Consider the following 14220-nt stretch of genomic DNA (forward strand, 5'->3'; position numbering starts at 1 on the left):
ACAATGTTCTCATCAGAAGCATATTAGCCTCGAAAAGCATCCCCATACACTTCAAGAGGGAACTTCCTTGCCCTCTCCTCTACTCCACCTGAGGGTAGAAATTCACTCTGCTCAAATTTTGCCCAATGCCATTTTGTTAACTACATTTATTTTTCCATCTGTATAAATCAATTGTCATGTCAAAATTATTATGTTGAATTGAAATTAGGACAATATATGAAAATGCATTTTAAGATACAATACGGCAAAATAAAGCCGAGTTTCAAGTTTTTAATTTTTAAAATAAGAATGTCGATGCTTAATTGCATCTTAACATTAATAAACACTGTTTTGGAGAGGTCCCTCAGGGGCATTCCTAACAAAGCAGCTGCACACTCTGTTCCCCTGGCGGTTATTCCTTGCTCTCGCTTTTTAATTGGAAGGACCATGACTTGCATTTCTTTCAAGTTACCTCAGGAGACTTGGAATAAGGCTTTGTAAATCCCAGGTGATCAATAAAGATAGAGCTCTCCTTAACAGACAGACCCTGCCAAAAGGCCAGAATTCTGCCCTGTGAATGTAGAGGTTGATTAAATAGCTTTTTAGAATGTGAATCACAAAGCATTTTGTTTTTATTGTGAGTTTCCCATATTCTGGCCAAGTCATTAGTATTCACACATTGTGTTACTATCTTTGAGACAACAATGAGCTCAGTGAACTCACACTATATCTTTTGTCAGTAAAATCTCATTAATTTGGGCTGCTTTGAGATCTTAAGGTAATTTGGACAGGGACTTCTCTGTTGTTTATTTCTTCTTCACAGAGCAAACAGTGGAAATAAAATTGAAAGGGGTATGTGTACAACATTTAAAAGACTTTTTTCAAGTGTACCCAGGCATTTTAGAAATCCATTTACATCATATGATGTGCTAATTACAAATCATTCTTCTTTGCTTATTAAAGCAAATCCCCACTTCCCTCTTGTCACGACATATTTATAGACTGGTTTCAGTTGCAATGATTTGTCTTAAACAATTCCACCGTGTCTCTTTAGAAATACTCTGTAATGTACACACTGTGTTACTGATACCCATCTTTCTCTAAATATCCCAAATTAGAGGGTTTCCTGAACTTAATTAGTACTTAAATAGTATATTGCTTCTAAAATTACAAAATAACCATATAGGGAGTAGCTTAATCATCTTGTTAAATTGCTTTAAAAATATTTATAATAAGTGCTATTTATTACATAGTCTCTTCAAAATGTTGAGATTTATTCTCGGGTGTGTATTGCAATGAATTTTCCAGAGCCCTAGTGGGGAAAAGAGTTAACCCCAGTAGGTGCCCAGACACATCCCACAGCTCAGATGAGTACACCAAAGGCATTCCATTCCCACAAGCTTAGGGCATCTGTAGCCTCTAATTGTTGTCAGCTAAGAAAATGTAGCTCTACTTGATCAGTGGCCTGCTTTTCAAAATCATCTTAGGATAATTAGAGGACATGACATGGAAGAATTTCCCTAAAAAGAGACTTTGAATTTTGCTTCTTCAAATCAGGCTGCGTGGGCAAAAGGGTCACTTAAAGGGATGGCCCAGATGGTAGTGGAGAAATTCCCATTCTGGAGAGTATTGTCTTAGGGCTCTTCTTGGGCAGTACAGATTTCTGAGCTTCGTCAACTTGCTGGATACATGTTCCAATATAGTAGGTAGTACATGGCAAAAGTTTAAATCCATCAGGAAAAGAGAGGTAGAGGGTGGATTAAAGGAGAGAAATGTCTTAGTCTTTACAGATGGCTTTCTGTGGCTACACTTTGGGTATTCTTTTTTGTTTCCCACATGGGCACACAGCTAATTAGCATTAATGATGTCACTGGCCATGCGGGTCTTATTCTGGAATTAGCTGCTTTGCCCAGCATCAGATTTGCCAAACTAGCTAGTCACCTGTTTGCCAAAAATGACACAGGAGAAGGGATCCAGAAAACAATCTGCAAACTGAAAATGAAGACATCCAATTCCTCCTCCCTGAATTTAGATGGTACTTCACATTCTTTATGATTCTAACATAGGCAAAAAAATATCTAATCATGAGCTACTTAAAAAATGTTAAATGTTAGGGTTTTAACAGGTTATTGCATTTCTTGTTTAGGTGTATTTACTATTTTTTGCTATAAACTAATTAAGTGGCATCGGTTTTTCTTCTTGTTCATAACCTCTCAGCAACATTGATGGCAGAAGAAAATAACTTTTTTAAAAGGTGAAATTGACGTTAGCGTTTGGCATAAAAACCTCTCTAGCTTTTTGTTTCATTAAAAGCTTTTGAAATACAGTATTCCTGATAAAGGGATCAGAAAAGGAAGAATCTGGGGGATGAGCAGCCAGGTGGCATGCGAGGAGAACTCACTGTGTGGAAGGTCCGGATGGGGTTGAGGTAGGTCTCATCTGGGGCGTTGCCAAGTTTGGAAAGTGCGGCTACAAGTCCCTCTGCTTCTGGCGACTGGCTCCAGTGGTAGTACTCCAGGTTACACAAATGCGCCAAGATGTGGATGGCTACGGGCCAGGGATGATACGGGACATGCACCATGTGGATTTCTTCCTTGGTAGTTACTCAGAAACTCAGTGCCTATCTGGTCAAGTTTCTCTGTGCTGGTTTTTGTAATATCTAAGGAAGAGTAATTTGTGCATCTTTCCCAAGTGTCTTGAATGGAATGAATCAAATACTTCTGAAGATATTGTATGATTCACAGCATTCATTTTAATTATATTCACATAAATTAAATTTCAATTCACCATAATTTAATTATAAACATATAATCATTCTGGACCTGGAATAGATATTATGATATACAAGCTAATTATATATATATATATATATATATATATATATGTATTCCATCCTATACATATATATAAGATACACACACACACACACACACACACACACACACACACACACACACACACACACCTTCTTTCCCGAGAAATAAGAAAGCATTGTCTAGAATACTGTACGTCATGCACACTAATATATATGCACACGACATACGTTATGGATACCAGAGGAGACAGTGTTTTTGTTCTCTTTCAGACTTTATATTTTTTACTCTTACTTTATACATTTTAGTGTACATGTATATATATACCTACATGTACACATACACACATATACTTGCATGTGTTATTCCTAGTGGACTGAAATAAGCCAGTATTTATGGAACTAAGCCTCTTTGTATATTCTTAAGAAGAAAATTCAGCTTTCTAATTCTGGGAATTGGTGATGTCTAAATTCCAAATGAAGAGAATAAGCTCAGAACACAGCATCATCCAGCCTACGAGGTCTGTGCCCGATGCTACTCTTCCCGGTCTTCTGAAATCTGTGGGGAAGCCAGCAGTCACAACGTCCAGACAAAGACATCCTGAGTCTTTTCCTACCAATGGAAGCCCTGCTGGGTGGCCAGTTGATACTTGCCATTGGGATCAGATTCAAGTGTGAAATGAGAATTTATTACCCAGAGTACAGATAATTTCCCAGTTGATATGTTTTCTTTTTTTCCTGCACCCACAGTGAAAAGCAGCAGAAGCTACTACTATTATAAATCTCTACAGTTGTGGGTGAATTCTGGGGGTCCTCCACGGCTCTAAGTTCTGGCTGGAGGTATGGGGAGTGAGGGAAAAAGGAACAGCAGAAAGTTCTGTGAGTATCGGTGGCATTTGATTCCTGTGGTCCCAGTATCAGATACATCTAGAAATGACATCTTCTGTTTAGCCTCTTCTCTCTGCCACCTGAGTTTCTTTTAACAGAGCCATTCCCTCTTCTGCGCTGCAAAGCAGTCCTCACGCTTTGAGACCCAATTCAAAAGCTGTCTTCTCAAGCATTCTTCGATTCCACAAGCACGGATGTCATACCTTGATGACATTTCCCAGATACTATGGTTCTGAGTATTTATTTATACCTGCGTTTCTTTTTTTTTTTTTATACCTGCGTTTCTTGATGGACTTTGACGCCTCAAGATTCGTTCATCTTGAAACCTCAACACCCGGCACATGCTTAGCACCAGCCTGTCCTTAGTAATGATCTGTAGAGTGACCATAAGATTACAGAAAGGGAGAAAGGTCCAGGGAGCCAATCTGTGTGCAACATTGTTGGAGTAGCGTTTTCCCTGCTAATACGTGTTTTAACACATTTTTCTACAGCCTTTTAGTTAGAAATCAGTTCAAATATACTTTTGGTTGAAGCTCACTTAAGAAGGCAAAGCATATTATATAGTGTTTCTGAGTCTGTGCTGTTGACTGTCTCCTTACGGGTTTGGTGAGGTTAGCACCAAAGGGGCGGTGTCTTTCCTCGTTAAGTTCCATTTGTTACTATATGCGGCCACGTCTACGAAGGGGCTGCCTTGTTTGGTCTTAGCGTCCACAGAGCTAGAAAAGCTTACCCGGCAGCAGTCTCTTGCAATATGCTGTATGTAAAATAGGAACTATTTGCTAAATTGAACATAAACATTGTCCAGTATTTTTTTTTTTTTTTTTGTGCATTACACGAGCCTCTCGCTGCTGTGCCTCTCCCATTGCGGAGCACAGGCTCCGGACGCGCAGGCTCAGTGGCCGTGGCTCACGGGCCCAGCCGCTCCGCGGCTTGTGGGATCCTCCCAGACCGGGGCACAAACCCGTGTCCTCTGCATCAGCAGGCGGACTCTCAACCACTGTGCCACCAGGGAAGCCCCTGTCCAGTATTTTTAATTGCTGTTTTCTGGTAAGTATCTTAAAGTTTTGAAAAAAACAGGTAATATTTTTCATAGCTAACAGATATTGAATACTTATTATACCGCAAACACTGTTATAAATTCTTCAGGCATATGATCTCATGTAATCCTCAAGTATTAATCTTATTGCCACTTTACAGACCAGTATATAACAAGTTAAGAGACCTGTAGTCCATTAATGGCAAAGGTAGGATAAAACCCTGTTTGCTTGATTCCAGGGGCCCATCTTTTGACCTTTAAGTTATACTGCTTCTTTTCACTAATCAATAATTGTTATACCCTTACAGTTTACTGAAAATGAATTTCTCCTAAGGGCTTAGCTAGACTCTTTGAATGGCTCAGTTGGTGTCTTTAATCTAGAGTCAAATAGCTCCTAAGACTTATGACCTTTGGAGTCCTCTTTGTAGGTGGGTGTAAATACTCCTTTTACGTTATATCCCTTTACCCTCACTCCTCTGCTCCTAGCTTTCTTCAATTCTCCCTTTGTGGACTAAAGCACACCAGACAGAGAGGAGCTGTTCCCATTTTACAGAAATAGATTCTGAGCTTCAAGCAAAAAATTAAGTGACGTATTTACTATTACATAATCCACATGTGATGGTCAGAAACGGAACACAGGATAAATTCTAGGTCTTTTAGAGTCTACGTTCTGTAACATCTTTCTCCCATGTAATGAGTTGTTGATCACAATCTATTTTCTGTTAGGTTCATTTCCACATGAGAATTTGACACTGATAAACTAAATTTAAGTACATTTATTGAATGAGCAAAGATATTGAACTCTTTATTTATTCTTCTTGCCAGGTTTCCCATAACAGAGCTGAAGAAACTAATGAAGTAGTATAAGAAAACCCAAGATGCTTTGCAAAAGGTAGCTCCTGAGGGAATATATTGAAAATTATTCTTTCTAGTTTTTTTATGTACTTTGAAATTCACGTCTTAAATGTTCCTTTGCTCCAGCTACCTCTATTTTGTTTTCTTTTCACAGGTAGAAAATAAAAATTAGAATATCTTATTTTACTTATCTCAGGAATTCTCAGAGAGGATACTGCTTGTGCCCATTTTGTTTGTCTAAATGTTTTATTTCCTCTTAGATCAGACCCTAATTTTACTGTGATCTTGGCTTGGAACCAAAGGTATCCCAGCTACCAAATCCAGGACTGTTGGGACTTGATAGATACCAAGAGAGATACTGATTTTGTTCTTTTTCAGACATTATATTTCCTATTCTTCCCTTTATACATTTTAGTTATTTTAATATGAATAGCCATGCTATATTTACAGTGACGGTTGCTTCAAGTATGTGATAAAATAGAGATATGGTTTTATTTTCCTCTTTCTTAGTCACCAAAATCATATCATGTTACTAGATTTGATATGAGCATGTAGGAGAAACAATACTGAAGAGGATACTTCTCAGTTACTTAACTTCTTTCAGTCCCTGTTTTCTCATCTGTAAAATGTGTGGACTGGACTAAACCTTGATGTCTAGGCTCCCTTCCAGCTGTCTGGCTCCTGTGTCTCTGTCTGAAGCTAATTGGGAGTATCTGTCAATCTAAAAGGGAGCTGGAGTCCAATACGAGAGCAATGCAAACATGAAACTTATGTTTCAATATGTTTTCAAAGTCAACACTGTCTCAAAGGGGTTTCTTAAGTGTTACGGCAAATCCAGTGTCACCAACTACACAGGTTCCTTCTTCCTGGTGCCTCTGGGGACTTTCTGCCAAAGCCCTTGGAAGAGCCCTAGGTACGCATTTCCAGATCCCACCTTAATGCCAGACGAAAAGATGCTGTGGCTGGGTCTTCCCACAATTTTATTTTCTTACCAAAGTACTTTTACGTTAAAAGAGAGCCACAATCTTAGACACACTACAAATGCACATTTAATTGGTGTCTGAACTTCTGAGCTCACATAAGGAGATTTTATTGAAGAGTGAACAAAAAAACCATAAAGGCTACAATTAGAGCCAGTTGCCCTGAGAAAGTTCCTTTCCCTTCTTTCTTTCCTTCTTTTTCTTTTGCAGGAGATCAAAGGGAGTGTGATTGAGGGAGAATCTTGGAAGTGTGGTCAGTTCTTGCTATCTTTCTGCCTGCCTGTCAGTGATAACAGTCATTCTGAAGTTAGTCACCTCCTAATTAAGCAGCTTTTAGAAAGAAGGATGCTGGGACAAATCCTGGCTGCGCTTCTTGATTCTGCATTTCAGAATCTGGCCCCAAACTTTCAAGTGTGTGGTCTGATTTCTGCAAGAACACACATATTCTCTGGCATCCTGTGCATGCCACTCGTTTGTAAATCCCATTAAATCATGTTATAGGCAGGACAGGGTAGAGAGCCTCCTTGGACCTCCCCGTGCCTCAAGCAGAACTAGTAGCCATTCCTTTGGGATCAAGTCCTGAAGAGTTTGGGCCTCTGAGACTGTTCTCTGTGGTGAGTCCTCCAAATCACTTTTTCTTAGCACCCCGATTCTGAGGTCGTTTCTCTCAACCTGTCTGTGTTGTGTTTCTTGAGGTTTAATCAGCAACTCATCAGGAGCTACACGTGGGTCACTGTCCGCCCTGGAACCTAGCGGATGCAAGCTGCAGAATTTGCCAGAGAGAGCTGCCTTGGTCTCTATTCACAGACCTCTTGAAGGAAGCTCGGGCTCAAAGTACTACTATTCCATTGGAAGCGTCTTCAAGGTCTACTGTGGACCAGAGAGCCCAGAAAGACCTGCATTAATAAGAACGGAGAAGCTGCGAAACTATGATTTTTATACCAGTGAGGTTACAGGGCTCTGAAAATGATTTATTAGTGGCTGAAGAAGGCTCCAGCAGCTCTTATCATAGGCAGGCATGCAGGAAGGCAGGAAGCCAAAGGAAGAAGAGTTCCTGTCACTGCATTTTCGGTGATGCCCTTGATTATGGATACCATTGTCTGCCTCTTCCCTCCTCCACCCCAGCCTACTTTCACAAGGCTCTAATTACATCCTTTAATGATTTGACCAATTAAAGCCTGCAGTTCAACTTACAGGGGAATGGATGAGAAATTAGAGGCTGGCACGCAAACCTCGATGTGGACGCACTTCCTCCAAGGTTACACACCTCTATTAAGCCAGTCGGCTATTTGAAAAGCAGCATCATGGACGATGGTAATAAAATAAGCACGGGGACATTTTCAGCTGCTCCCAAGTGAATACACCGGAAGGACAAAATGTGAAAAGCAAAGGTATATCTATGAAACCAGGGCTTAGCATTTTTTTTTTCTTCTAAAAGCACCGTTGCCAGCCACGTTTTGTAGTTAATGTGAAATGTAGTAATTGCTTTGTCAGGGTCTGGGAGAAGCAGAGAGCGATCTCCCCACCTTCCCGCCTTTGCCTGGAATGGAAACAACCGCAGCGCCGCTGGTTGCCATGGAGGTGGGAGAAGAGGGGCGCTCTGCTCTCAAAAGCAGTCAGACCCTGCTGGCACAGCCCCGGGAGATGTTTGGGAGCTTGGCAAACAGTGGGGACTCAAGCAGAAGAGGGCCAGAGAGAATACCTGATTCTCTCCAGGGATCTGTGAGGGAAAGACGGAGGAGAAAGAGCTGCCTGCTTTGTCTTGTCATAGCAGAATGCGAACTGATTACCTTGGATGACTGACGTCATTCTGAACCTCTTCACTGCCCACTCTATCTTTCGTCCACCCCAAACTGCTCCCGGTTCCCTGGGAACTCCCGCACTCTCATATCTTGTCTCTTTTTCCAGGAATTCTCTTGATCTCTTTTGCCTGCTAGCTGACTTCTCTGCTCATCCTCAGGTTTGACCAATTTGTTCAGGACCTATTGTGTGCCGGGCCCAGGAAAGCCAAGAGGCATAAGGCACAGTCGCAAATTTTAAGGTGATGAGAGTCTGAGAAATAGTACTATAGGGCAGGAGGTGCGGCTGGACCCGCAGGTGAGGAGGGCCAACAGCCCAGACCTGGAGGCTCAGAGGAAAGCTGGCCAGGCAACGAGTCCTGGGTACAGCAACCACTTACCCAACGAAGAAGGAGAGGATAAGCATTTTGGACAAAGGGAATACCAAGAGCAAAGGCACAGACTGCTCAGGGACCGCCGGGAGCTAGGGAAAAGCAAAGGGGTGCGGTGAGAGGTGAGGGGAAGCACCAGTGGGCGGGGCTTGACGAGCGGAGCCTGCTGGCCCTGTTAAACCTGGACCTGATTCTCTTTGCAATAGCCACAGTGAATGACCTTGAAGTCTGTCGGTTTCCTAGAGGTCCACTCCTGACAACTGGTCTGCGCATCTTATAAGGATGGATAGACTGGATTATTGTTCTTTTAATTCCACAGAGGAGGACATAAGGAACTTATCCGAGATCACACAACCCATCACTAGCAGGGGTATAAAATAACTTGGTTATCTGATTCTAGTCAACTGCTGTCCCTATGAATTATACTCCATCCTGAAAACATTACTGACTGTACCAGTTTCAGACGGTTACAGCTCCTATCAGGGTATCTTGCACATGGGCGGGAGATATTCAGTACACATCACTGATGCAGGTATACTATTGATATATGATTCCAGATGAAGAAATATACATACGCAAAGGTTTAAGGAGAAACCTATTGTATAATACATATTTTCCTTTATCCTTTGATTTCTTTTTTGATTGTTTTGATGCTGTGGGTTTTTTTGTTCCTTCTCTCTGTAATATCTTTGTAACTTTCTCTTAGAGTCCAATTCTGCCTTAAAGCTATTGCAGAGTGATCATATTCTTCCTGCCATTGTACTGTGTTTTATCTCCTCTTTTAATACAGAATTAAAGATTCTTAAGATTTTAAAGGAAGCCTAGAGATTCCTTGAATTCCTTCTCTGAAGTGCTTTTCAAGGAGCAATTTGGATTCCACTAGGACACCTCCCCCAACAGGGAACTCAGCACTCTCAGGGGACCCTCGTTCTAATTTTAGATAATTTTCAAGGTCTGGCAAAGACTTGCATTTCTGAGCTGAAATCTGCTTCCCTGAGTCTTCATCCCTTCCCGCATTCACAAAGATTATTGGCACCTACATATACTCAGCGCTATTGCAGGCCTTGGAACACAAACATGAATTAGCCCTGTTCCTTGTCCTCCATCCCTTCGCTAGTGTTCTCTAAGACATGATGTATTTTTACGCTTAAGTCTTAACAAACTCCAAAGACCTTTTGCAAACGTTTCCGGGGTTGGTTTAGTCTGGCATTGAAGACAGCCGGTAGGGAACTCTCCCCACACATCTCAGCGCACACCCGAAGTTGTGCTAATTGGCACTGGGGCACCGTCTGTCATGTCTTGTTGCTTAATTAAACCCGCATTTGTTTTGAGTGTTCTTTTTACTCTGCTATTTTTTATGCATGAGAGGATAAAAACAAATGAGAAAAACGGTTTATTGTTAAATTAGTTTGAGGGAAACAGTCCTGAATCATAACTCTTTATTGTTCAGATAGCCTTTTATTTCAATGTCTTTGTCGCCCAACAAAACCACAAGCCAGTTGGTTATTGCCCCTGTTCCTTTCTTCCTCACCAGAGTTTAACCTTAACCTTTGATGCTAATTTCTAGTGCCTGTATCTTGATTTCTCTTGTTTTCTATTCAAGAAATAGTGATAACACTTTATATACCTATAAAGCTTCATATCTTTTCAAGATCCTTTTATATCCACTAGCTCAATACTGTTCAGAACCTTGTTCACATGATCTTGCTTTTCTTTTTTCTTTTTATTGCCCATGATACCATTTGATAGTCGTTTTCCTACGACTGAATGGGACTTTGAGTATAGGTCAATTTTATTTCTGATGTGAATTATATTGACTAACAAAGTGTTCATTTTTCAAGTGGGTTTTTACCATGGTATTATCAACAAGCTTAGTTATTCACAAATGAAAATGAAGTTTCATAAACTTTTCCTTGACAAACTGAAGGCTTGGTAGGGAAGACTGCATGAGTATAAATCAGAAATTAAAAAATCCATTTATATAAGGTTTGTATGGTCAGATGGAAGGCAAAGATTTCTTTTACCTAAGGGTGAGTCTTTGGCAGGGAGGAAATAAAACTATAAAGTGAATGGAAGGTATTATAAAATTAATCAGGCAATTAATAACTAGCACTTACTTGCATTCATGGCTATCCCATAGGCAACCAGTTTGTGGAATTTGAGATTTTTGTCTAATTGCCTCCTCCATGGTCCTCTGAAGCACTAGAATAACAAAAATTAAAAGTCTTATTCAGGGAAAATCATAGCAATAACAGTGTCATAAGAGTTAAGAAAGCAAGACTCAGGCCCTGTCTCTAAATTACTGAAGGTGAGGCGACATGACACAAAAATTAGTGGCCATTAATTAAACAAGCAAAATCAAATGGTTATTACTGGCTTTGCTGAAATTTCAACTCAATAAAAGTGACTGAGTTAGTAGTTGCCTGGCTATAAGCCAAAACTCTAGAATAAACCTGCTAATAATCACGCCTCAGCTAATTTAGGAAATGAAGATTGTAACCATCACCCTCAGTGACATGGTTTAAGTAGTCTATAAATTACTCCTTACTACACCAAGAAAGGCTCTATATGCATCTACAACTAGATATTCATAAAATTATGAAAATGATTATATAATAAATTATGTAGTCTAGAAGGGTTATTGAAGGTCTTATTTTTCTGTACAGTGCATTATTCTGTTTGGCAGGAAACACAGGTAAGCACCCAACACGGTGACATCTACATAATTAGGAAATACCCCAATATGTCTGGTAGGGGCTAAAATTTACATACTAAAATCTATGTACAGTGACTGTGTTTTCCTGGGCTGAAAACTCAGAGAGATGCTTCTTGAGTGCATTTGGCTCATCTACTTATTTAGCTCCTTTTAATCAGAAACTGTAGTAATTCAAGCTGTTATAATACTTCCATCTGCACGAGTCAGGTCAATCTTATTAGCTCTTCTTTTCCAATGAAGCAAATGCATCAGGGGAAGGTTGAGCAATGAGTCCAATGTCATGTAGGGAGTCAATGGCAAAAGCAAAAGACAAATCAGATGTTCCAATTTCAGACATTCAGTTTTAGTCCTTGTGTTCTCACTACAGAGAAACAGACCTCAATCTAACCAGGATTATTGGGAATTTCATAGTGAAGTACATCTTTGTTTTCAATGACACACATTAGATCATAACAACTGAAATTATTTCAGATAATTTAGTACTTACACTACTTGTCCCTCTCATGAGTGAAAGGAGGTTTCGACTGATTGGTAACAGAATTAGCATGCAGTTAAAATTCAGGCACACTGCAGATGCTCGAGCCCAAGCCAGTGTTGACTGTCCATACATAAACACACAAGAAAGAGATACAGTGAAAACAAGGAAGCCGGGGAAAAGAGAATGCATTTTCTTTCTGAAATGATAATTAATGTGTAGTCCCCAAATCTACTTACACCCAGAATAACTCGTGTATAAAGGAAAGACTCTTCCTCTTCGTACCAACAGAATGTGTCAATAAACAGATATAAATTTACTCCCAGCCATGAGAGCTAGAGTAGAATGAAAAAAGAACCAATCAATACTGTCTTCAACCTTTTCTTCTATTCAAAATCACTTGGGGTTCTTGGGGTTCTTCTTTTAAAGTGAAATGAAGAGCTTCTCAATATCAACCACAATATACAGTACTTATTTCTCATAGATCAGTTTTTTAACAGTGATCGTACTGGTAAGAAATTGTTAACTTTATAAAAAAAGACTTTAAACATATATGGGTGTATTTTAAGGAAATTAATGAAAAGTACAAAACCATCCTAATCAACACTGCTATAACATTTTAAGTCAATAATGTCAAGAAGGAGGAAATCTTTAAAAACAACTCAGAAAGTACTCTGGAAAAATTCCAATTTCATAGTCTAATTCAAAGCCTTCATTCGATTTAGAGAAACATTCATACATGATGCAAAAGCAAACTACTTGACTTTAAAAGTCATGACTTACATGATTCTGCAAGGGTAAATTAAATATATCTATTGAATGTTTTCTAACAAGTTTTAGTCCTTTAACCAGAGCAATACTTGAAGTTATTTCATATCGCTCTACAAGTTATCCTAAGAATCAAGACATTCAATGTATATATTTAAAGTTAAATAACAAAAATGATACTTACTACTAATATGATGGAGAGACTTTCATTCAAAATCCAGCAACCCATCATGACAGCTTTGCTCTTTTGCTGTCAGCAAATTGTTTCTTTCATTCACCTGAACCTGGACGTTATAACCTTACCCTTAGTAAGGGCTTCCCTGCTAAGTTATTTTGTCTTTTCGTCTTAGGAAGCACCTACTGGGAGCAGCTCCCGAGGAATTTCTAATTAAGGACTTCTCGCCAAGGGCACATCTCCAAGCTGACATGCCTCCTGACCTTGGTGAAAACAAGGCAAGTCTCTGTCTAATGATTCCTTTCTTCAAAGATTTCACAAGCAAAGAAAGCTCGTTTTATTAAATTAGCCTCATGTACTTTGTACCCCATTCGTTTTCTACATGATTGCAGTCAAGATGATAATAAATCCTTATGTAAATTTGAAGAATAACCTAGCTGCTGATGGCTGGATACAGCAAAACATTTTTATAGAGTTTTCTCTATTTAGCTTCTTTACTTCCTTTCTCCCTCTTTGAAAAAAGCTTTTTATAGAAGACATAGAAGAGCGGGTAAATAAATATAAGTTAAACAATCTTTCAGAAGATGGTGAAGAAAAAAGAAAAGGATCTTAAAAAAACACAGATGGAAGAATTTTCATAAATTTAACATGTGGCTATGAAGAAGAAAGGAGACATTTTTGTGGGATTGATGGAATAAACCCTATTTTCTTCCTAATCCCACTTGGTGCACCCATGAGGTCAGTGAGAATACTCTTTCATACCTTAGTGATCCCAGGAGTGGCTATGCGTAAGCCTGGTCCATTCTCTGATTTTGTTTAAGTTATAGTTATTAAACAGTGACTATGGTTGCTCTGGTAGGCAAACTTGGCCCACCTGAAGCAAATGTTTGGCTAGTTTTGACTCAAATATTTCATTGAAAATTTTCAGACAATTAAGATGAAAACAGGAGGAGATCTGAATCATTTGAATAATTGCTTAAGCTTTCTGCATCTTCATACGGTGAATCTATTTAGTTATCCTAAAAAAATTAAAACTTTGAAAAAACCTGTCGAGAATAATAATTATGAGTATTCATTGACCTAAATAATAAGAGTAATTCTAAATCCTAAATCAATATCCAGGCACCAGGTTAAGGACTTTTCCAGTATTGTCCAATTAAATCATACACTGACTCACTCTATGAGGTAGGTTATGATAAGCCCCCTTACACAAAAGTGGAAACAGACCCAATGAAGTAACTTGCAGTAGGGGCAGCTGGGACCTCAATCCAGTTCTCTCTGATTTTAGCATCTTCATTTTTAACCATTACCCTAAACATTTCTTTTTTCCCCACAAATACACAATTTTATTTGCTATTTTCAGGGG

At 39.4% G+C, this 14220-nt stretch overlaps 1 protein-coding gene across 1 annotated transcript in view; it reads right to left on the reverse strand.

Annotated features, from left to right (window-relative positions):
* NOX3 (NADPH oxidase 3) overlaps nucleotides 1-12953 on the reverse strand; it is a 58038-nt gene extending 45085 nt beyond the window's left edge. The window contains exons 1-5 of the mRNA XM_079939443.1: nucleotides 12864-12953; nucleotides 12151-12246; nucleotides 11924-12034; nucleotides 10838-10922; nucleotides 2381-2526 (exon numbers count right to left, since the gene is read on the reverse strand). Of these exons, the coding sequence (XP_079795569.1) occupies nucleotides 2381-2526; nucleotides 10838-10922; nucleotides 11924-12034; nucleotides 12151-12246; nucleotides 12864-12911 (486 nt within the window). The 5' untranslated portion in view covers nucleotides 12912-12953. The remainder of the gene's footprint in view (nucleotides 1-2380; nucleotides 2527-10837; nucleotides 10923-11923; nucleotides 12035-12150; nucleotides 12247-12863) is intronic.
* Nucleotides 12954-14220: the final 1267 nt, after the last annotated feature.

This window comes from Stenella coeruleoalba (genome assembly GCF_951394435.1).
Source record: "Stenella coeruleoalba genome assembly, chromosome: 12".
NCBI classification, from domain to species: Eukaryota; Metazoa; Chordata; class Mammalia; order Artiodactyla; family Delphinidae; genus Stenella; species Stenella coeruleoalba.